Source organism: Peromyscus leucopus, chromosome 8a, assembly GCF_004664715.2.
Source record: "Peromyscus leucopus breed LL Stock chromosome 8a, UCI_PerLeu_2.1, whole genome shotgun sequence".
NCBI lineage: Eukaryota > Metazoa > Chordata > Mammalia > Rodentia > Cricetidae > Peromyscus > Peromyscus leucopus.
The window spans coordinates 50895917-50921919 of NC_051085.1; the positions used below are offsets into that span (position 1 = coordinate 50895917).

General features: G+C 43.5%; 1 protein-coding gene across 2 annotated transcripts in view; it reads right to left on the minus strand.

The window, feature by feature from the left end:
* The window catches only part of Prkn (parkin RBR E3 ubiquitin protein ligase), a 1218024-nt gene that overhangs the window by 601975 nt on the left and 590046 nt on the right, over positions 1-26003 (minus strand). For both annotated transcript variants that reach the window (XM_028866686.2, XM_028866685.2), the window contains exon 5: positions 17464-17547. In XM_028866686.2, the coding sequence (XP_028722519.1) occupies positions 17464-17547 (84 nt within the window). The remainder of the gene's footprint in view (positions 1-17463; positions 17548-26003) is intronic.

The window sequence follows — 26003 nt, forward strand, 5'->3', positions numbered from 1 at the left end:
CGGCACAGTGAGATGGGACTGAGGGCAGGGAGCCGTGAGGGAGATTTGGAGGGGGTAAAGGTACCCTGGTGTGGTGTGGAAGCCCCTCGTCACATGAGAAATGAACTCTGTACAACCCCTCTGACCTAGACTCTGAATAGCAAAGTGCTCAGAAGCACGGAATTGCTATGCCATTAAGTTTCCCTGGAGAAGTTTCAAGAATTCCAGTGTGCTTTTTCATCAGAGCCCTGCGGTATAAAATTGTGATTGTTTATTGACGCGTTTTATCTAAAGCCTGGCTCTCCAGTACACTGTTGTTTTAACCTGATAGGTGGGAGCATGTGGGAACTATTGCTACTTTAAACATTGTAATCAGTTTTCTATCTCCTACAAGGTGGTCACTTCCATTCCCTCTTTGAGACAAGTATGCCACTGTTTGGAGTCAAGCTACTAAAATGGACATTTTAGTTAACAGCAAATGAAAACCAAGTGCATGCTCTGAAACTTCGGAGGCAGGAGCTGTGGGGTGCAGCTCTGCAGATTAGCTCTTTTTTGAAGCAGAAAGCCCTGGGCCCTAGATGCTATGTGCTCCCGTGGAGATGTGTCTGGAAACTTCTGGACACAGAAAACTTCCTTTAGGAAAGAAGCTGCTCTTCAGAGGCTTTGTGGGATGATATGCATGTGCATTATTACTCTAGGGCCTTGGGTAAGATACCAGGCGGTCAACTGAAGGAGGGAGATGGGACCTAGTTACGAAGGAGCCCAGGACCTCTGCGGCATCAGCTTGGGGCAACGGGTAGTTGTGGGCCTGAGGGAGACATTGGCGATTCACATGTACATCCACCAGCAAGGCCAGGTGTGGGCACCCCTGTTGAAAGAGGGTGACAGCCATCAGTGGACAGCTCTTAGGGAGAGGCTGGCTAGGAAAGGGACACAGACAGCAGGAGCACCGTGCTGGCTAAAGAAAGATGGTGCTGGAAGCGTGTTATAGCAGCTCTTTAGAGAGTGCTCCTGATAAGTACTAGGTTTGGTGCCTTGAGTAAACTTTGAAATGATTGAACAGATACTTATTTGTATAAAAACACGTGCTACACATGAGTTATAAGGACAACACATATCTCAATGAGCAATTTGTATTTCAAAAGCCTCATGTACTTTATGTCTTGTGTGCCTTATTATCTCATAGGCTGTTCGTACCCATATCATTAGTGTGCATATCCACTTTCATCTTTAATAAATGGTACAATTATACATACGTAACTGCTGTATACATGATATTTAAAGTGGTAAGGAATCACGAAGATGGCTTAGCCTCAGAATGTCGTCTTGGCTCTTTAAAGGCCAAATGGGAATCCAGGTTTTTGAGGTCGGCTCATTGCAATGGGCTCTTCAGGAGTTAAAAGATTTATAACTGGGCTTTGGTCTAGAAAGGCTTTCCTGTTCAGAGCAGATCAGAAACCAGTTCACAGCCTTTCTGGGAACTGTTATCTACTGGAAGCAGGCTCCTCCTCCACTTAACTCTCACCTGTGGCTTTGCTTCCAATGTTTATATGTCTTTACTTCTATTCCTGTAATCTAGAATCATGTCTACACACAACACATTTTCTGAATGTGTGAATCAATGAGGTCTATAGAAAATGGCCATTTAAAAAAATGTGACCAAGTGCTACAAAACACTATGTATGCCAAAAGGAAATGGCCTCAGTATGACTGGTTCTAGGTGAATTGACAGGACACGGACTAGATCTTATGAAAAACAAATTGGAATAAACATAGTTTAAAGATATATACAATAGCCTCTCTTAAAATGTTATTAGATTAATATTGGAAACCAAATTTAGACAGTGTGTCAGATATGTGTTACCAACTGTCAATCTTGTTGCTGTGACCATCTGATCAGACATAACTCAAGGGTAGAAGGCTATGAGAATGTGTTGATGCACAGTTTGGTCATTGGAGATTATCTATTATGGTAGAGAAGGCATGGGGTAGCAGAAATGTGGGGAAGCTGGTCACACCACATCTCTAGTCAGAAAGCAGAGAACACACAGGAAGTGTGCTCCTCCACATCCACGTCCAGAAAGTGATCCTCTTTCTCCATGGGGCTTCACCTTCTGAAAGTCCCAGGCGGTACCAGCAGCTCGGTGCCTAGTACAAAATCAAGCATTATAATGCTGTGTGTTCACCACATGGTACAGTACTCCAAACAACCCAGACAGACACTGTCACCATTCCTCAAAGGGAAGACATTGAGGCTGTGCTTAAGGACACACAGCTAGTAGCATTTGGAAAATAATTAACACTTGGGGGTTTTCCTTGCTCGAATGACTTAGAATTGTATTAGCATGCTCACACTGAACACAATAAAGGGCTTCATTTTGACATTCTCATACCTGCATATTCTAGTCCCTTTTCCTTGGTGGACCCTTCTACACTCAACTACTGTAGGCAGCACCACCACAGGTGAGTGTACCTTGGCTGGTGTGAGTGTGGCAAGGCAGACGTTGGTATGAGGTTTCCCCACAGTAAGTTGACTTAAAGAACTCTGAGTAATACACACCTTCTTTTTTAGTAAATCTATCTAAAAAGTCATAGAATGATAAAAGGCACCTTTATGAAATATTAATTTCCATCCATTTTGACTATATGACTTGTTCAAAGGTGTCATGTATTTAGGAGAATTACAGGATACTTTTTGGGAGATGGGCAGAAGAAAGTATTAGTCTTAGAAGAATTATTAATGCTAAAGAGCCGTGAAGTACTTATTTTATTAATATTTAATTTACCTGTGAAAGAGATAACTCAAATAAAATAACTTTAAAACCTATTTTCACACAGCTGATTTAACATATTTTACTCAAATTGAACCTAACCTCACATTTGTCACTTAGAGAATAGCTCTCTCAGTTTGTCCTGGAGAGTCTATCTTGTCATTTAAGGAAAAATACATCCCAGTAAGTGACATTAACTCTTCGTCAACTCAGAATGCCAGCCAATGCTGGTGTCTACTGTGTATACAGTAAAGTGATGGAAACATAATTTTAGGGGGGCTGAGCTTTTCCCAATACAGCCAGCAATTTTAAAGTGAGATCCACTTTACCAATGTATAATTTGAGATTAAATTGCATTCTCTCTTAACTACACTTCTCTAAGACAATATACTCATGTGGTAGCAACAGCAAGTTCATCTAACTTTAAAATGTGTAAGCCATTCTGGAAGCATGCGGAAAGATCAGAGAGAGCAGTGTGGATAACTTCCTGTGGCTGTCACTAACATGCTGGTACGTGTTCTATGCTAAGAGTCGAGGCCATGGGGTCTGAGGGCAGGAGGGAGCAGAACAGCGGACTCTAGGTGTACAGGCACAAAGCTAATATAATCTAAACATGGGATTTATTTCAGGTCTGGGGAGATATGTTTTATTCAACAGATAATACAGAAAAAAAAATGGTGAACTTTGTGTGGAGAAAGAAATAAAATCTAATTCATACAAACTCCTTCATACTAAAATAACATCACTATGGATCTTCAGTAAAGATCTTCAGTAAAGATCTTCAGTGACCTTGTGTAAAGAGAAAATCCTAGTGAGAGGAGCCAGCTTGAAAGGCAAGTGCCTATAAAGATAACTTCCAATTAAAATCAAGACTTAGGGCAAATAGTCATGAAACACCACCCAAAGGCCTGTGGGCTATATTACATTCCGGCAAAAATATTTCAGCCAATATGACACCCCAAGGCTAACAAGAAGTATTTACTGAGGGCCAAGAATAATGGTACTTGGCCTGCTTACAAATCTGGCAGCCTGAGTTTGGATTCCTGGCACCCATGTAGCACTCCAGGTGAGATGGGAAGTGGAAACAGGGGTCCCCAGAAGCTTGAGGACCAGCTTAGGGCAACAGCACAGTAGTAAAACAAGAGAGACACTGCCCCAAACAAGATAAAACATGGAGACGGACTCGCAAGGTTGTCCTCGAACCTGTGCACATGTAACCTGGGATGTGTGTGCTTGCATTCACATACACTCAAATACACACAGACACACACACACACAGAGACACACACACACAGACACACACAGACACATACACATAGACAAACACACAGACACACACATACACATATAGTCACACACACACATGCACACAGACAAACAATTTATGCCAGATGTGGTGGTATTGCTGTGATCCTAACATTTAGGAGGAAGAGGCAGGAGGATCAAGAATTCAGGCTGGGGAGATGGCTGTGTTTAGGAGTAACTGCTAACTCCTCCAGAGGACCTGGGTTTGGTTCTCGGCATCCACATGATGACTCACAACCATTTGTGATTTCCGTCCCAGGGACTCTGAAGCCCTTTTCTGGTCTCTAAAGGCACTGCATATATGTAGCACACAGACATGCACGCCGTCCATCAGCCATATACATCATATCATTACCATTATCATCATCATCATCATCATCATCATCATCATCATCATATTAATAACAAATTTAAGACCAGCCTAGGCTAAATGAAGTCCTTACTCATAAAATAAGATGAAACCAAACAACAACAAAAGAAATATTTATCTATAATTATAAAAAACAGGTACGGAAATAACTATTAAGATGAACAGGAGAGACTCCTATGGTAACTGGAGAGGAGCAATTTAACACAAGATTCTGTGTTTCATCTACATAACTGACCCAGGTTAAAAAGGGTGAAAGTATCTTGGAGGGTTAAGACCTCAATGCAATCACCTTCTCATAGGTGTAGGGTATGTGGAACCTGGGGCAACCTTATCAGCTCTTTGGGAGTGAAGCACCTAGAACTTTAAATACACAGTGTTTTTGTGGCAGCGATTCTGCTCCAGGGTCTGTATGACACTGACCAGAGAAGTTTATAGAGGCCGACATGGAGGGGGTCACCAATGTCTGTCTGTGCGATCGAATGCAGATTAGCCTCCATGCTTAGCAACTGTACATTCTTTACAAAGAATAAAGCAGGAGCCACTACTGAAAATAGCATGTAGAACAGTGGTTCTCAACCTATGGGTTGAGACCCCTTGAGTTGAATGACCCTTTCACACGGGGCACCTAAGATCATGGGAAAACACAGATATTTACATTATGATTCATAACAGTAGTAAAATTACAGTTATGAAGTAGCAACAAAAAATGTTACGGCTGAGGGGTTACCACAACATGAGGAACTGTATTATCAGGTCACAGCATTAGGAAGGTTGAGAACCACGGGTGTAGACCTTCACATCTTAATATGTGAATTGAGCAAAATACATGACATGAAAACATTATTAGAAAATGTTTGAGCAACAAAACAACCCCATTTTCAGTGTGTGTGTGTGTTTTCACACACACACACACACATACACACACACACACACTGAAAACAGACTGAAAAATCTAAGTTCAGTGTTCAGAGTGATTATTGTTAGGTAATTTGATTAAAATGAGTTTTACACTCTATGTAAAAGTAAATGATATTTGTTTTCAAGAAACACAATGTTCTTATGATTAGAAAATGTAACATTTATCATGAAAATAAAATAATTCAGTAACATGGAGTATAATGACTCTAAATTACACTTTCAGTGTGACAGTTAAAAATGTGTGGTATTGGGTCTGGAGAGGTGGTTTGGAAGCTAGGAACACTTAATGCTCTTTCAGAGAACCCAGGTTCTTTTCCCAGCACCCACATCAGGTGTTTACACAATCTGTAACACCTTATTTGGGCTTCCATGGCTACTGCACATACACAGTGTACTCTCTCTCTCTCTCTCTCTCTCTCTCTCTCTCTCTCTCTCTCTCTCTCTCTCTCTGTCTGTCTCTCTCATACACACACGCATCACACACACACACACACACACACACACACACACACACACTACTACTACTACTACTACTACTACTTCTAAAAGGCATTGATACCTTGTTGTCATGAGTTGCTGCTTATCAGAACTAGAGTCTTACAGGTATGTCAGACCCACAAGCCACAGGCCACAAGCATCCCCGGATAGCTATAAATGTGGCTCAACACAGTTGCAGACAAGGCCAAGTCTCAACGCCAAATGTTAGATACCCTTGATAGATCAAGTTCCCCTGGCTCCCTGACCAAGCTACTGCATGGGAGATTCATATTAAGCTTTTCCTTTTGTAAAAATGCAACTGCTATGAAATAAGCCTTTCCATCAAGTCATGGATGACTATGTCACTGACAAGTTATGTGCAAAATCTTGGGGCCCAGTAGAACCTTAGCAGACATGATGTAGTTATAATGGATAGGTACATGATGATAATTACTCAAGTGTGTCTTGTACACGCCTGTGGGAAGGCTGACTCAGTCTTCGTGTGTCTAGCTGACACTTCCTCAGTAAAGGCACACTTGGGACAGTACTAGTTTATCCCCCTAAGCTGCTCCAAGTCTACACAAGTCTATGCTGATTCCTCTGACCACCAAGTCTGTCTGATTTCTAATTTGCCCCACAGTCTATAAAACTGTCACACACAAGCACTCAAATGGACAGTCAGACAAGCAAACAGAGAACTGTTTATGTCAGAGTGTGCCTAATCCCTCGGAGTTGTGTGTCACACAGAATACTATGGAAAATTCAACAGTCATCTGTTGGTGTGTGAAAAATTCTCCAAACGCTACTCCTGTGGTTTTAATTGGCGTATTTATTCTCTGTGCAGATACCAGGTTCTATAAAGGCAAATGTTTTTACATTTACCACATACTAGACTGTATTCGCCCACCATCCTCCCTCCTCTTCCTCCCCACCTTACTTCCCCAATCTGCTGCTTGTTACACAGACACATGCTATAGTATCTATATGTGATCTAAGATCCACAAATGAAAGAAAATGTGGTATTTGCCTTCCTGCGTCTGGTTTATTTGTTTAATAGACCTCCGGTTCCATCCATCTCCTTGCAAACAACATAATTTCATTCTCCTTTATGGCTGACTAAGACTCCATTGTGTATATATACCGCATTTTCTATATCTGCTCATCTGTTGATGGGCACCTAGGGTGATTTTGTAAGTTGGTTATTGTCCTCAGCCCTTAAAAAATCACTTAACAGCAAATTTGCAGTATCGGCAGTGTTTGGTGGAGACCGCTTATCTCTGCTCTCCTTAGAAACAGCCAAGGAGGCTCGAAAATGGGTATTGGAATTGTGGGATCCTTATTTGTGCACACCAATGGCAGATGTCAGTGGAAGGACTCTAGGTGCAGGGTCGAGGCATGGGGCTCCCCAGTCATCTCCCCTACTGGAGTTCTCTCTCCATCAGCATCTCTAGGAAAAGCTTCTTTAAAAAATTCTACCTCATTTTTGAGAATTACTTATATGGATACTCTATTGACATCATTTCCCCTCCATGCCTCCCCCATCGCCTCTCAAATTTATGGCCTCTTATTTAATTATTATGGTTACATACAGACACACACATACATTCATACACAGAACCTGAGTCTCTTTAGTGTTAATTAAATGTATATGTCCTGCATGCAAATTTAAAAACCAGTGAGCCACAATGGATACCTGGTTCATTTTAGTGATGGTCAATTAATTTGAGAGCTGTTCAGGAGATGTGGTGATGAATGGGCAGGGAAACAAGAACAGAAAAAAAGGGGGAGCAGAAGCTGGGTGGTGGTGGTGGTGGTGGTGGTGGTGGTGGTGGTGGTGGTGGTGGTGCATGCCTTTAATCCCAGTACTGAGCAGGCCGAGAGATGTGAACCTCTGTGAGTTTGAGGCCATCCTGGTCTACAGTGAGTTCCAGGACAGCCAGGTCTACACAGGGAACAGTGTCTCAAACAGGGGTGGGAGGGCAGGAGAGGGGGTGATACTTCACCTCTGAGTGAGGAAATGATCACTATGGAACTAGACCCTAGAGTACAAGGTCCGAAATCAGGATCACCTCCATAGATGAAGTCTCTATGCTACCTTATGAACTAGTCTCTCCAAGGCTGAACTGCTTACTAAGTCTTGAGCCTGTGGAACATACTCAGAGGCTCCTAGTGAGTCCTATCTTTGTTGGCCTTTGTCACTGACTCATCTTTAACCACAAAACAGAATTTGTCAGGGAGAGCAGACACAGTCCCCTCAGCTTTTCAACAGCTATCCGGGCTCTGCTGCCTGGCATGTCCCTGTCACCCCTGTCTAAACTGACCTCAGGTGTTTCCTCATTGTTTTCAGTATCTGTCTACAATGTCCTTTGAGGGGCTCCTGTGACATCTGCGAGAGAATTGGAGAAAGTACTCTAGTTGCCAAAGTTGGAAAGAAAATGTGGCAGATTTAGATGAATTAACTCTCAGTGTGTTGTCCTGCTTCCAACAGTGCCTGGTAACTTACACTGGCCAATCATATGCTCTGATTGGTACTCATTGTGACTTCTTAGAATTTAAGCTAAGTTTCTGGTGTGGCTAATTTTTCTTTGCTTTGCTCTCTTGGGCCATAGGGTTCATTTGGACCCCAAAGTGTGGCTCAGCAGCCAGGTCTACAGCCCCAGCAGAAGCCGTCACATGACTCTGAGCTTTTATGGCTTTGTTCTTAGGGAGGGGGTCGTTTGCATAATCACTTACACATAATTAACCTCAAAAGGCCTTCCTCTCTGCTTTTATTCAAATGAATTGCTCCATCCTCAAAGCACATGGCTGAACTACAGCTCTTCTAAGGAGTGAGACCATTTAAAGCATTTCCATTGTTTTAACAAGAAAATGTCCAAATTCAAATACTTGTCTTGTACTAATTGATAATCACTGTAAACACTAAATTGGATCCCAGAAAAGGTTTTCATAGAGGGACATCGTGCTAAGTGCTAAATGATATGAGTCCTAATTATACAATATAGAACCACTTAATGGCTTTTGGGATTTTTATGATCTTCAGTATAAGTTTTAATGAAATACAATCACGCAGAAATGGTTCATTTTTATAAGGCTGCAGGTACAAGATGGACAGAAGAGACAGCCTCATGAAAAGTGGCAGTGTTGGGGTCCAGGGGAACACAGATACTTCTCAGTAAGGCAGGGGAAAAAAATTCAGATGAAGACAGGTTTACAATCTCCAAAGACCTTCCACTTTCAAGAACCAAGAAGAACTGACAGGAGTCTGATGTCACAACCTGCTGAGTAAAATTCCAAAAGTGGTAAACAGTCTTTGTTCCCCAAGTGGAGACCTAGACATGGACACAGGAGGGGAAGGAGGTGCTCAGCACTTGGGGGCAGTCAGCCATCTCAAGCGTCTTGAAGCATATCTCCACCGTCTGAAAGAGACAATCCTGGTGTCTCCACACTTCTGATATCTTGAGATTCAGATGACAAGGACAGAAGGCTATGGGCTTTCCAGCGAGAGACACAAAGGCCAGGAGCGGGGGGAGGTGGGGGGGAGCCCCTCTCCATGGGCCAGCCACTTCTGGCCACTGCAGATAACTGAGAGTTGTAGATAAAGATAGATTTTCAATCAGCCAGTAAACAGATTCCTGCTGAGGAACATGCTGGGAAAACGTGAACAGTTAAGACAGAAAACCACCATATGGCTGCTTTTAATGTCCCCATCAATACGAGAAGAGCGCCGCACTGCTAATCAACTCCAGACCAAAATCTCATTTGTTTGTTATGTTTCTAGCTTTAAGAAAGGCAAATCCCAGTGCTCATTTACCTTGATTCACAGTACTCCAGGGATTCGAGGTGTGGGGGGGGAATAAAACTAAAAAAATAATTCATTTTTATTCTCTTTAAAATTTCTTTTTTTCTCTTGGTTCCTCATGCTGTCATTATTCCAGCTCACCTGCTTGCTCTGCCTTTGAAATTATCCAAACCTCAATGGGGTGAGATTCCATGACATAAAAATCCTCTAGTGAAAGCCCCCAACTAAGCAGGAGGAGTCAGAGGAGACACCCGAGGAGGAATTACACTCTGGATATTTCCTGTCACACCCAGGGCTGTGGTCCCCATCTGCAGCTGTAGCCAGATTCCCCCCTACTGACCAGACCCCTCAACTCTGGCCAGTCCTGCGGGGCCAACATGACACAGTGTGGGCTGAGTCCTCTCCCATCTTGTTTTCGGAACATCCCGTTCCTTTCACTCTCCTGACAAACCCCAGGTCATCAGCAGTGTGCAGCAGCGCAGCAGGGCACACAGGGTTGGTTTTCCACCAGACAGCAGCGGGCAGTGGAAATCCTCACACTGAATGATTCCAAACTTTGCATCCCTGTCGGCCTCAGTTCTTGTATCTGATGAATGCATTCTTCTTGCCCACCCATCCAAGTGGAAACTCCCTATTCATCCCCCCAGTTCCACCTCCCCTAGGACACGTCTTTGATTGCCTGTTAAGGGATTTTCTCTTCTCTCCACACCAGAGGCACTACTTTGTGCTTCCCTGGCACTTAGGCTGCACTACTGTGCTGACCTCTGCTCTGTCCACATGGAGAAGTCCTTTGGTCTCAGCCCCACGCTCTGCCTCACCAACACGTAGGTCACAGCACAACCATCTTTGGTCTGGATGTCTGGGGCTCATTGGATTTCTCTCAGCTAGGAGAGCAGTGTGTGAGATTCTCATTTCCATCCCCAGCCTGGCACAGAAAAGACACTTATGCTCACTCAGTCTTTTTCTTGCTCTGCCGAGTTGGAGTGCTGTCCTTTCCATGCAGAATCTTCTCCAAGGCCAGTGTCTTGGCTGCTGGAGGGATCACAGTAACTAACAATTAAACGTGCTATGGTGGTAGCTATATTTCTTTCCATGGAAAGACTCAGATTTTACAAATTACATTTTTCTTGTTTCAATCTTCAAGCAAAAAATGTTATCTTCACCTAAAGAAAACACTCCTGAAAGATTTCTTTGGGGCTTCTTTCCCCCAACTATAAGCATCAAAGACCATGGTCATTGCCTATTCCAGGGCACTCAGAGGCTGTGACGATCTCATGAACCATTAGAAATCGATGTGTTGCCCGTGTGTGGGTCACAAACACATGAAATCTATTCGAATTTGGTCATCCATATAATCACACTTCCCATTTTTAAATCTTCCATTTGGAAAACTGGCTTTAAAGTAAAAAAAAAAAAAAAAGGTATATATATTTAAAAATAAATTTACTCAGGTCCCCTGATAACTTTTTGAGAGCTAGTTTGACCCTAGTAAGAGAGATGAGGGTTCCTTAATGACCGCCATCAAGGCATGATGAAGTGTGGGCCTCCTCCAGCTATCCGTCACCAGCTTGCAGGATCAGAAGGGCTATTTCCCGGCCCTGCAGCAGGCCTCTTTCTCCTGCTCCATTACTCTCACATCTTCCTCCTATTCTTCTCACTCCATTAGCCTCCTGTGTATCTGCACTGAGCCCATCTCCGAGCGACCTCCCATCTCTGGTCCCTGACACTCTCATTTCTGTCTAATCTGCCAGCCCATCTGAGGTATTCAGTGCTGTTTATGGGGACATGGGATCTGGCTTCCCTCCCAGTCTCAGAATTCCAATTCCAATTATTTTGAAAATATTTTTCAAACTTCTGCCACTTTTGAGGTAAATAAACATCTTCTCAATCTAAAACCTACTGATTCAGAGGCATACCTTTCACTGGTTAATCATGATGAATTCCTTGGATAATTCTTTGTTGTCCAAGATATAATCAAGTTGTATCTTTCTTTCCCCCTTTTTAGAATCATTAATGGAAAATTTCAAAGCATCTGGAATTAATGATTTAAAAGTTCTCACATTTAAACACTGTGCTGGCTGGTTTTTATGTCAACTTGACACAAGGTAGGGTCATTTGAGAGGAAGGAATCTTAATTGAGAAAATGCCTCCATAAAATTGGGCTATAGGCAAGTCTGTGGGGGCATTTTCTCAATTGATGATCGACGTTGAGAGGGTCTAGCCCATTGTGGGTGGGGCCACCCTTGGGCAGGTGGTCTTGAGGTGTATAAGAAAATAAACTGAGCAAGCCAGGAGAAATGAGCTTGTAAGCAGCACTCCTCCATGGCCCCTGTCTCTGTTCCTGTCTTGCGTTCCTGTCTGACTTCCCTCACCGGTAGACTGTTACCTGGAAATGTAAGAGAAATAAAACCTTTTCTCCCCAGGTTAGGTTTGGTCATGGTTGTTTTGATCACAATAGAAACCCCAGTTAAGACAAACACTGCAGTGGTAACATGGACACATTATTCCTACTGTATCCAAAGTAGGGCATAAAACACAGGTCAGAAACTTATGAAACAACTTGGGGTTCGCATGGACCAGGGAATTCCTGGAATGAGCGGAGAAGAGTTGTTTGTTTTTTTCCAATACCTAAGCATTATGGGATCGTTACATTGCCCAACCGCTGATATAAGTGAACTCCTCATCCATGCTAAAGCAGTATGAGCTGGAGTCACTGCACACGGAGGTGCTTGGCTACAGGAGTGCGACCCTGTTATCAGGTCTCCTAAAGATTAGTTCTCTCACACCAAGAATCGTTATGACTCCATAGAGAAGATAGCCATTGACTTATTTTACCATTACATTATAAAACAGCTCAGATGAAAATATGGGTTATGTCACAGAGAAAGAAAAGCTGTATTGTGTGAAGTCAAGGCCTTACACACTCACAAAAACAGGTTTTAAAGGTACTTACATTTCTCGTACACCTTTAAAAACTATACTTCTGAGTGAAATGGGGGAAGTGAGGAATGATGATGATGAACAAAATGAATTGTATGAATGTATGAAATTCTCAAAAAATATTACACTAAAAAAATACTTCCTAGATTAGTACATATTCATATATCAACAAAAATTTGGTGTTTATTCAAATTTGCTAAATGTTATCCAGTTCCATCATAATAAAAATAACTCAACAACTCAGAAAAGAAGAGGAAACTTTTTCTTGTCAAGCCCTCAAAACTTGGTTTAGATAGCAGCTGTCCTTGGGTCTGAATACTTGATTGGTTTTTGAAAAATGCCCTTAGGAGTTTCTACTTTGTCAACCAAACAGCATGTCAGACAACAGAGAACATTTTGTCACGCTCAGACACCATTCAATCATAATCGGAGTTTGACTTCAAAGCTTTCACAATTCAATTTTATTTAGAATTAAGAAAATATGACTGAGGAGAACAGTGTAAGGGCAGAGCAAGCATTTGTCTTTTGTGGAGCCACAGGGCAGAACAGAAGGGGGTGAATGGGTCCATTCCTCATTTGCCTCTGCGTTCACTGGCCACCCTCCACATATAGGTGACCCGCAGTCCCCTGACAGTGCTGGAGCCCTGGGAAGCCACTCAGACCGAGGTGGGAGCACATATCTGGGTCAGCGGGGTCCATTCACAGTGCAGATACTATGAGCAATACAGGAACAGGAAGCCCACAGCTCACGTGTTGCACAAATGCAGACTGCCATTGTGACAATCTGGGGAATCATTGGAAAACCTGCACCTTTCCTCAAAAAACAAAACAAAAACCTAGCTTTTCATTACTCTTAGGTCCTAGAAAAATAAGAATATATAGTTGGTACAAGATAAATTCCCTGTCTCATTGCTTGAGGTTCTAATGAAGCCTGAAGAATCTCAGATTCTTTAGAGGATAGCAATGTGATCAAGTTAAACATCAATTGCACACTTTTGGAAAGGAAATATGTTAGTGACTTATAAATCAAACTGCTCAGCATTAGGAAGTTCTTCCTTACTATGCACTTTGTGTGGGCATTTGCTAAGATGAAATCAGAGACACTGATTAGGGAGAGACGTTCACTTCTCCTCAAACCAGCACTCCAGCACATAGACTGAACCCAATGGTGTGTGTGTGTGTGTGTGTGTGTGTGTGTGTGTGTGTGTGTGTGCGCGCGCACGCGCAAGAAAGAAATAAATTAATATTAAAAATTCTCTTTCTTATGCCAAGTTTAATAATTATTGATTATAGTCAGGGGATAGTTTTAAGTATCATTTATCATGTGACATAAATCTCTTAAGTATTTTTAGGGCTTCTCTACTTTTTGATAAGAAAAAAATGTATGACCTAAGACAATTTAACTCCTATCGATATCACGTGATCAGAATGGAACTATGCAATTTGACAAAGACTTTCAAGTAACTATTACTTTGTATAAATATAAAATTGATGTATGTTCTTTGTTTCTGAGTAGTGAGATTAACAGCCCTCAAAGAATCTTTTTTAAATTACTTCTATTACTTTTGAGATTATAATTCCATCATTTCCCCCTTTTCCTTCAAAGCCTTCCATCCATCCCTCCTTGTTCTCTTTCAAATTCATAGCTTCTTTTTCTATTAATTGTTGTTAAATACATACATATATATTTTAATAATGACCTTGGTCATCTGTTGCTTTAAAGAGATAATTCATTTCACCTGAAGAGATGCCTATCCCTGAGCCCTGATGCCCAGCTGACAGGTGGGAAGGGAGAGGAGACACCCTCCCAGCTGCCTGAGAAATGACTCATGTACACAGACATACCACTGAGGTCATGGGTTTCGGCAGGGAAATGTTTGATAGTAGGACTTCATGCCTCCAGGAGGCTTGGAATGCAGACATGCCTTGATATCATGTGTGTGTAAATGAGATAAAAACATGTTCTCTAACATACAGACAGATACAGTATGGACATGATCTCAGATGTTAAGGCTATTGAAGAAGGCAAAATATAAAAGAAAGTTTGCATAGCAAATGTGAACTCTTCTGTCTTATCCAAAGTTGAACTGATTTCACTAGTGCAGAAACTTCTAACTGGTTGTGTCCCCTTTCAATCTCAAACATATTCCCTGTGAGCTGATCATTTAGGAAAGTCTAAGGTGTGTTTCAGAATGAATGCCATGCTCCTTCATAAAATAACAGTGATTACCATGCGTCTGAACCAGCTCAGAGTGCCCTGTCTACAGTGAGTTAAGGTGAACTGTATTTCTATGTGCTGTTTCCTTTGTGTGCATGCATGTGGATTCAGAGGACATGTGGGTTTCAGTGTCTTTCTTCAGATACTGTCCATATCTTTTGCTTCATGCCAGGGCTTCTCACTGAACCTACGATTCACCCAAGTAGGCAGCTAGCTGGCCAGAGAGCCTCAGAAATCTCCCTTTCTCAGCCCCCCCCCACACACACACACTGGCACCGCACCCGGCTTCTTCACAATGTGCATTCTGTGGCTCAAGCTCAGGTCCTTCTGTTGGCAGTACAAGCATTTTACCAGCCGAGCGTCCCCTCGGTCCCTGTATTTATATCTCAATAACTAAGGGTAAATCTTGATGTCGCTGAAAATGATCTAGTTAGACTATATTTAAATATGTAAATAATAATTAAGAATAGGTTAGGAACTCTGCGCTTTTGAATTTTAAATATATAGAGAGAGTCCAAGATGTCATATATAAGAGATAAGATAGTTGATATATATATATTCATCTACCTGTTTATCACTCCATCTGCTAATCATATATATATATGTGAACACACATATCACAATTATATAATCACATCTATTATTATATATAGCATAATTATACATATTCATACACATGCATATAATTACACTTAAGAATTCTGCTCTAAAAACAATACACTTTGATTTTACACCAGTGGGAGGCTCACAAGGTTGCATCATGATTTGACATTTGTGATTGACATGGAGGTCATTATTATTTTTCTTAAGATTTCTCTCTTTGGCATTTGCATCCATAAAGAGTCTGACTGTGGTCCCCAGCCCCAGTGTGAGGGAGGAGTTTTGTCTGCGGGATGCTCCCTGCTCTCAGGATCTCTGTGATTACCTAGCAGACTGCGAGAGCAGGCCTATCTAATGATTCAGCTCAAACGCTGTACCTGCTACTGTTGACAGACTTCACTCCTTAGAGAAGATGGAGCTGCCAACTGGCTGTGACAGTTTGTGAACTAAACACCGACGTTTGTGTTGGCGCCATGACAGTGTCTACAGCTCCAGAAATGCATACTGCCAGAGTAGGACCGGCCTGAGGCTTTTGAGAATTGAAAGTACAATATACAAATGATAAACATGAGAACGTCATTTCAAAGACAACTCTGGAGCCCAGGGTCTCCGAGAGGCCCCTCTGCCATCTGAAGTGTGTGTGGTGAAGAGGGGAGCGGTACCCGGAACGGAGAACAGCGACCGTCCTAGAGCCCATCAGCCACGTGAAGTTTTCTGACTTCCCACCATTTCAGAAACAGCAAGGTGAGAGAGATGAGGCAAAAGATGAATGTCTGACAGCTGTGGAACGGAAACAGAGCTACAGACGCTGGAGGAAAGACCAGCATTGCGTCTCATTTTCCTTTTGCTAGGCTCGAACCGGATCTTCTTTGACTTTTCTTTAATCACATCTGAATGTCACTGCAGGACTTTTAAATGGGCACATTTCAATGTGACATTTGAACTACACACTTGGGTCTGAGTCCTTGCAGCTGGCAGTCTCTGGGAAGTAAGGTTTTCCTGAACAACCTCACCGAGTGGAAGAGGCTGCAGGAAACTCAATTTAGAACTGGATGGTCTGAACCTCAGGAGAAACATGGGCTTGAAAATGATATCTGAGGGGAGGGCAGTACTGGGAACTGAGCTCTCAACCTGAGTGTGTGTGTGTGTGTGTGTGTGTGTGTGTGTGTGTGTGTGTGTGCATGTGGTATACATGTTCATGTATGTGGGCATGTATGAGAATAGGCTCATGTGAATGTATATACATGGAGAGGCCAGAGATTAACCTGGTGTCACCCTCAAATAACTCTCTAGCCCAGATTTTGAAATAAGGTCTCACTAATGCTGGAGATTACTCACTCAGTAGACTGCCCTGCCTGTGTTTGCCCCCACAGTGCTGTATTATAACACATGCCATGCACGGTGCCTGTCCTTTTACATGAGTGCATGGGATTGAACTCAGGTCTCCTTGCCTTCATAGCAAGCACTTTTCCAACTGAGCCATCTCCCCAGACCTCCTAAACCCTTTCAGGGCACAGAAACATCTACTGGTTGTTATGGTTTGAGGGTAGAGGGAAAATGGTTTCTTTTCCTTTTTGAGATTATAATGACAACGTTCCCTTTCCTCTCTTCAAACTCTCCCATACAACCCTCCCAACTCCACTTCAAATTCATGGTCTTTTTTTTTTTTCACCAATCATTATGGCGTGCATATATCTATATGTATAGACACATATATTCTTAAATATAACCTGCTCTGTCCTTATAATATTACTTGCATGTATGCTTCCAGGCTGAACATTTGGCACAGAACAACCAATTGGTGTGCTCGTCCCAGTGGAAGACCACCTCTCCCACTCCAAGCTCTCCTGTTGCCTTTATATGTCACCAGAGGTGGCTGCTACTAGGGAAGTAACGCTGAAGTAATAACACAGGGAGAGTTTTGGTGAATGTGGTTAACATAACTGGATATTGGCATACTTCTGATAGGACCACCAGCCGAGAAGAAATCAGCTGACGCCTTCTGCCTCTATCCTAATCTCCTAGTAAACCCTGAGGATGCAGTTATACTCTAACTCACGAGTAATTAATTTAGTCAGACACTTACTGCTCTGGTTCCACGGCAGCCTGGAGATTGGCACTCGCCACTCATCCGGTTTGGAATTAAGACATCTTCCCAGCAAGATGGACCCTTTGGGAAAAACCAAAAAACAAAAACAAATGAAAACCATCATATCCTTGTATACAATAGAAATGCAAATGCTCTTCCTCAGACAATCTTGAAGCCTTCCCATTGGAATCATGGGATGACAGTGAAATGATGTGTATTATTACAATGATCCATATAGTGTGGCCAGCAGACATGGTGGGGACTTTTCCAGATGTTCTTGTGGGCTCTGTTGGGTCAAAAGTGTCCTCATAAATATACAAGAATAAATTGGTATTTGGCTCAAACAGGTTCCTTTCTTGCTCCTTTGAGTCCCTGGCTCTATTTACATGTTGCTGTACAGAAGGCCATTCCAGAGCTGGGCTAACACTCTGCAGCTGGTCTACTCACCTTCCTTTACTCCATAGCAGGTCTGTGTCACTCCCCAACAAGGGGCATGATGACTGATGACATGGATGTCCATTCCCTCACTGGATGTGGGTTTTGTTGGGGAAGACCTGGTCTACTAACATCACATAGCATCCAAGTACACATAGAGGGGCCTGACACTTGACACACTATTCTATTAACCAAGAAACAAAACTTTAAATAACACTCAGAGTCCTTTAATTAAATTTGCACAGAACACTGAAAATACCAGTGCTGATGCATGGACTCTTTGGGGGCAGCATCTCCACAATATGTATATGTCTTTGCCTGTTCTGTGACTGTTTGCGTTTCAGTAAGTCTGATTCCCAGAACAGCACCATGTGTGACAGGAAGGCATGACCTCCTAGTGACACCCAACGCCTCATGTCCCATGTCATGTGTGCATGGAGGCTTCTGGGTACCAGGCATGTGTGTGCTTGGAAAGGGTGTGGATCCCCACCCATGTCATCAGCAGGAAATACCCATGCTTGCTTGCTTTTAAAACGGTACTCGAACATTTTAAGGTTACAATCAATCTGACTCCATGTAATTTTAGGGCCCCTTCATGCAGGGGTGGCCACTGTGTCTGATTGGATCTCAAGGTCCTGCTACCTGGTCACATGTCCGACTCCTCCTTCCCACATGCATGCTTTTCTGTTTCTCATGTGCTTTTTTGGACTTCTCTACCTGAGCCTAAGAGGTTTTATTTGTGTGTGTGTGTGTGTGTGGGTGTGTGTGTGTGTGTGTGTGTGTGTGACTATTAATGCAAGCATTACTTTATCAAAAGTATCCAGCAAAAACCAAACCAAACCAAACCAAAACAAAAAAAACAAAAACCCCAAAGCCTCCACAGGCCCCAAGCACCCAGACCAGAAAGAACACGACACATTTTATTCACAGATGTTTTGAAGACAGCACTAAGCAACTGGAAAGAACCCAGATGGCCAGAGAGCTGCACAGCTACCCGCAGCTACAGCAAACAGGACCACTGACTCCTAGCTCTGCATCACAAATCCGTGTCAGAGCAGGAGGGCAAATGTTAGAGTTGTGAAAGGACAGTGATGAGGGAGGACAGCTCAAGCCACGTCCCTCCAGGTAGCGGCCTCCTGTTCACTGACAACAGTGCCTGTGTTTTAACGAAATGGTTTTTCCTAAGTTCACTCCCATTTTAAATATTGACATTCAAATAAAAATATTCATGGGGATTACATGGAAAGGGGGGCAGTGTTGAGTGCTAGTCTGGAGACCACCTGCTCCCATTGTCCTGGGGACACACAGACACACAGACACAGACAGACAGACAGACACACACACACACACACACACACACACACACACACACACACACGTCTCCTCTGAGCTATCACTTGGTATCAGCTTAGAATCTAGCTGTGCACATGAAATCAATGAGACTTGAGAGAGTAGATATTGCTGATTCTTTTCTGGAAATGCTCAGTAGACAGCAAAGGGTAATTCATACCCTGTAGGGCCATAAGGGGACTGAGAGCTGAAAAAAAACAATTCAAAAGAGAGGAGAGAGGGGGCAGAGGGAACCTGTAGCCACAGAATTTCATAAACAGAAGATCCTAAAATATATAAAGAAAATGGCCCGCTTGCTTGCCTCAAAACAAAAATCAACACAAAATCCTAAAGTTCCAGCAATTCCTTCAAAGATTTGAGAGTCCTTCTAACCTACAATCACATCAGTCTGGTGGAGGAATGGTAAGAAGTACCCTGGGGACCCGAGCTATGGAAAGGGGCTCAGGGGAATGGTAGCTCACAGACAGCAGGAGGCTGAGGGTGCTGGTTTCACAACCTGTGACTTGGGGAGAAGCTGAGGGGGGCAGTGTTTCTGTAAGTATGACAGGAAGGACAGTGGACAAAGGACAAAGGGTGGGTAGAGTTTCTAGCACAGGTGGTCTGACAGCCAGTGGCCTGGAGCCAGGTGGGGGAACATTTGGACAAAGGAGCAATGGATGCAGAGTCATCATTTACACCGCAGGAAGTAGATCAGTCACCGCGGGCCAGCCTAAGGACTGTTTCAGTGCCAGTAATCGGCCTTGAGCAACTCAGAAAATTTAGAGCAGAAACTAGTGAACATGTGAAGGTATGCAAGGAGCCAGAGCCCCTGCCTAGAGCCTGCACAAGCCTGGCCTTTCTTCACCAGTGTACGAACATACACATATGCACTCATGCACCCATACACACACACACACACACACACACACGCCATAGCACAGACACCACATGCTCATCCCATATATAAGCACACAGACATATGTGCACACACCACAAACACACAATCCTACAGAAAAACAGAGAGCGTGTAGAAGGCTGAGCTTCACCTGTAAGACATTGCCATTCTATAGTAGCTGAGTAACTTAGACTTCAAAGGGGCCTGGAATTTGAACCCTCACGTCATTAGTCCACAAGCCACTGCTTAGCTGGACAAGGTGTGCAGAAAGCAGGCCTGGAGCTACTGTGGTTAGAAAGGCTTGCTTTCAGTGTTGGCTTTTCGAGACAGGGTTTCACTGGGTAGCCCTCGCTGTTTGGAACTCACTCTGTAGACCAGGCTGGCCTTGAGCTCAGAGATCCACCTGCCTCTGCCTCCCGAGTGCAGGGATTAGAGGCATGCACCACCACTGCCAGTCTTTAGTGGCTCTTTGTTGGCATCTGGGAACTTGGAATTCTGAGAAGTGGCTCCGTGGTTCCCTCTCTGATGTGGGTGGTTCATCCCACCCACAATTCACCCAATATCTCCTTCCCCTCAGCGAGTCTAGAATTCTGCTAAGCCCTAGGCAGGAATGCCTGCATGACCAGCTCCCACCAGCTCCCAGACAGCTCTGCCCCTCTCCCCTTGTACCTCTCTCTACTGGTTTTACTACAATGAATCTCAACCCTATCCATTCCTTTGGGCCTTCTTGTGGTGGCCATTAGGACACAGTGTTACACAATTTGGCACCAAGACAATGATCTTCAGCCACTCAGGGGGTCACCACTCATCCTTAAGACCAAGTGTAAACATTCCTTTGAGGCTCAGTTTTAGAGTCACGCTAGTGAAAAAACGCAGAATTTTAATTACAATTATAGAACTAAATGTATATTACTCAGGTCAAACACTGTGGAAGCAAACATGGGAAGGTGAAAGTGGAACCAGAGGGAGAGGGGAGGAGTGGAGGCATTCTTTTCCAAGTGGTCATCCTTACTGGAAGGCTGTCTGCATGTCTGAGTTTTGTGTATATGCATGATGTCTTGATAGAACTACAAACGCTTGGATTACAAGAGGAGAGCTATGTTACTTAAGGACTCTAACCACACTCATTAGTCCCTTGGTGTCGTTTGAAGTAAGGAGTTCACTGTGACAGACACTATCACACCCAGTGTGCTTTGTTCTTGCACACTGAGAAGGACCTGGGCATCTTGATCATTGGTGCATCACTACTGGCTATGAGCAGACTCATCTCCACCTTCAGCAACTTGGAAAAGGCCAATCAAATCTGAACAATGTGATGTAACTTACAAGCCACTTTTTAAACCAGAGTCATCCTTTGCACCCCTATCTACTAGTCTTTCCTTGGTTTGACTCTGAATGTATCCCCAAAGCTTGTCTAGTCATTTTGAAACCATCCAGGGTCTACAGGGCTCTTGTGCCTTTTTTCAGTCTTTGAGATCACTGAGTGTTCTGACAGCAGCAGCATCAACTCTTCTTTCAGTCCAGGCACAAAGGTCACCTCTCCCAAGGACGAAAGAGCTCTCCAGCCTGGTGTCTGCTGAGCGTTGGCTTCCATGGCAGGTGGCGAGTCCCACTGAGCTGATGGAGACTCTGAAAACTGTGGGTTTAAAAGTCATCCATTTTGCCAAGGCTAGCAGGGAGATAAGTGAGAGGCGGTGGTTCTCTGGAGCAGCATAGAAGCATCTTACACCTGATGAGGCAGGAAAAGAAAATTGCACCTTGATGTCAACTGCAAAGTGGCATGGATAACCCAAAGCAGGGTTACATATGCTGCTAAGATGAACAGTTCCTGCCCCAAAAGTCTAGTGTAAGAGCAACATCTTGTGTGGTAGGTTGAAAGAAAATGGTCCCCAGAGGGAGTGGCACTATTGGGAGGTGTGGCCTTGTTGGAGTAGGTGTGGTCTTGTTGGAGGAAGTGTGTCACTGTGGAAGTGGGCTTTGAGTTATCATATATGCTCAAGCCATGCCAAGTGAGACAGACCACTTCTTGTTGTCTGTGTAAGATGCAGAACTCTCAGCCACCTCTCTAGCACCATGCCTGTCTGCATGCCGCCATGTTTCAGTATGATGATAATGGACTGACTCTCTGAACTGTAAGGCATCTATCTTATTAATTGTTTTCCTTTCTATGAGCTGCCATGGTCATAGTGTCTCAATAGCAATAGAAGTCCTAAGACACTGTGCACATCACAGAAGTTTTGATATCTTAATTTTTAATGCTCAAACATTAATCAAAGTGTTTACGTAGCAATCCCCACAGCAGTCTGAGAAGGTAAAGAATTGCCTGTATTATACAAATAGATGCTGCGCATGGTCATATGGAAAATGCATTGTTATTTCCATTATGACTTCAAACCATAGCACAATGGTGTAAGTAATAAAAACGATGCAGAATTCTGTTGGACATAGGAATAAGCGCACAAGGCAGATGTGAATTTGTTCACAATGCCTACACCACCAGGATGCAGGCTCTCCTTCAGAAGAGGCTCAGTACATCACGCCATCCCACAGCAGATGTAACTTTAACTTTGCCTTGTTCTGTGTTTAGAAAACATTATTTTATTTTTGGGAGTTAAAATCCCTTCTCTTTCCTTCCTCCTATCTCTTTCCATGTACTTACCATCACTCTCTCTCAAATCCATGACCTGTTTCTTCAATTTAAATTTAGAACATTTTTTTAATTGACCCTTGCACACTTCTTCAACAGATACATGGCAACTGTGTGCCAAATAATTATTTTCTACAATGGAAAGAAAGGTCTTTAGAAGATGAAAGACTTCAAGTGAAGTGTTGGTATATGAGAACTAAAGGTTTGTGGGAACCAGTGTGTATAATGTGAAGTATATGTCATCGCTTAACAAAGAATCACTTGACTGTTTTTTGGAAATTGCACCTCTCTCTCTCTCTGACTCTCTGTCTCTCTCTGTCTCTCCCCCCCTCCCTCCCTGCCCTCCGGCGCTCTCTCATCACAATAAGAGAACTACAGGAATTACTGCTATAGCTTGGATCTGAAGCATCCCCCTAAGGCCCACGTATTGAAGGCTTAGTCCACAGGTTGAGGCTGTTGAGAGGTGATGGAAATACCAAGAGGTGGGGATCAGGCGGGAGGTCTTCTGGTCATTAGGGAAAAAACCTTGAAGGAGACTATGTGACATCACCTCCTTTCTTTTTCCTATGCCTGGTCATGAGGTGACAGACCTATGGAATGAAACCTGCAACCCTGTGAGCCCCAACAACCCATTTCTCCTGATAAGCTGATCATCTCGGGTGTTTGTCACAGCGACTGACTGACGTAGAGCTGACTCTCTCATGGCCACCACAGCAAGGGTGAGCAAACCAGCAGCCTCATGGTCAATTCAGATCAGTACCATTTATATAAAGTTCCTGTGCCGAGAAATGTCTTCACATTTATTGAAAAGCATAAGAAAGAACATAATATCACATGGCATATGAAAATCATGTAAAGGTCAGATGGTACTGTCTACAGCTAAAGATCATTAGCCCATGGCCTCAGGTGTGCATGGCACAAAGCCCACGTTTCCTGTCAGTGCCTCCACGGGAAATGATAGTGCATAAAATTACAACAAAAAGTATTCCTCCATTTCTACATGGCGGCATATATTTTGTTATCATGTAATCTTATGAGTTTGGATGAGTGACTGTGACCTAGATCTCAAGGGAGAAGTCACCGCAATGAAAAGCTTAGAGCTGTTTTCCTGAGCAATCTGAGACGTTGTTGAAGGGAGACACAGATTGGAAGCAGTGGTCCTCCAGCTTGTGGACATAGTAACTAGAGAACACATTCAAGGAACTGGCCTAAGCCATCAAAACCCCACAGAAAAGCATGACGGGAACGTTAAACCCATCTTTTAAGTGTGTGTTAGTATGTGTGGGCAGATGCTTGTGCACAGGCATACACATGTGTGCAGAGTGCAGAGGTCATGCTGCTCAGGAGCTGTTTGCCTTGTTTTGGGAGACAGGGTCTCTCATTGGTCTGGAGCTCACCAATTTGGCTAGGCTCACCTGTACCAGGCCTTTTCTCTTGGGCCACCAACCAGCTCCCAAATCATGATAGTTGTGAATGCTCGGCCTTGCTTAGGCACGGCTCTAGCCAGTTTTTCTAAGTTAAATTAACCCGTTTCTCTTTATCTCCCTTCTTCCTCAGGGCATTTTACCTTTTCTTACTTTCTTGATGTCTCTGTGTCGGGCTGGCTGACGGCTGCCTGGCTTCTGTCCCCGGGCCTGTCCCCCCTTCTCTCCTTCTGTCGTTCTTTTCTTCTCCCCTCTCTCGAGGCCAGATTTCTCCTCTTATTTATTCTCTCCACCTGCCAGCTCTGCCTATCCTTTCTCTGCTTAGCTATTGGCCATTCAGCTCTTTATTAGATCACTCGGGTGCCTTAGGCAGGCAAGGTGAAATGGATGTAACGCATTTCTACATAATCAAACACACTTGCAGCATAAACGCGTTTACACAATTAGAGTAATAGTTCGAATCATAAACAAATGTAACACATCTTTGCCTAGTTAAAATAATATTCTCCTCCACAGCACTCACCAGTGATCCCGAGAGACCCCACCATCTCCATCCCTCCCCGCAAATGCTGGGACGACATGTGGGCCGCTGGGCCTGTATTTTCCATGGCTTCTTGAGGTAAAACTCAGGTTCTTAAGCTTGTGTGGCAAGCACCTGACACACTGTCTCACCAGCCCTGACTAAACACACCTGCAGGATGCATCAGAAAAATGATCCTGAGGAGAAGAGAGCAGCAGCAAAAGCTGCAAAGTGTGAAATTTCAGAGTTATTTTTAAAAGTTACAAAACTAATCCAAAAGTCATTCTGACTAGGTTTTTCAATGCCCAACCAAGGGGAAAACGGAAGCATTTAGCTGGCTATTTTATATTCAAATATCATCCTGACAAAATCCAACTACACCCAAAGAAGACTGTTCCTGAGTGACTTAAAGGAACCCCATTGTGTGCTCCTTCTTGTGTGGTCCCTGCCTTGCTGCTGAAAGTAAACTGTCAGCCCCACTCTCTGAAATGGCACTACGAAGTCGAGCTGCCCATGGCCCTCTGCGTCGTCCTCACAGTAATTTTACTTCGCTGTACTTTCCCGGCTATCTCATGTCACGATCAAATGTGCTGCATTTAAAATATAATTAAACTTAATTTGAAGTACAATGAGACCGAGGGGACTAAAATAAATTTGATATTCAAACGTGGTGCTCAGCACTGTGAGGCCATCTTTGCAGCAGCTGCACTCGGAGGGCCAGGTCCTTCCTTTATCCCTGGGTCTCCATCTGCCACAGAATGCTGAGAAGGAGGCACACGGAAGCCCACAGATCTGCTGCTCATCTCTACCCATATGCCTGGACTGAGGCCACTGACCCATTCCAAGCCTAACTCTCGACATCCGAAAAACGATGAGATGAAGGCCGCCTTCAAGCAGAGCAGCAGGGGTGCCAGCAACAGATGACAGCTTCCCACAGCCTGGTCCTCGCTGACTTTTCCAAAATGGCAACTGTTGTATTATTTCTTAGTTCTCAAAATAGAACTTCCTGAGTATTTATTTATTTATTTATTTATTTATTTATTTATTTATTTATGTTTTTAGCAATAGCTGAGCTCCAAGAGGTTAATTCCAAGGGGACTGACTGATCTCCAAGGGGACTGACTGATCTCCACTGGATAATTTTTAATTCTTTCCCATGTCTCCCCTTCTCTATGGCTCCGCCATTCCTGGTGATCAGGGCACGAGCTGTAGTGGGTGGCATGGAACTCTGCTAAAACACAGGCCTCTATCTGTCACACAGTGTTGTTCTTCTGGTCCCTCTTCCTC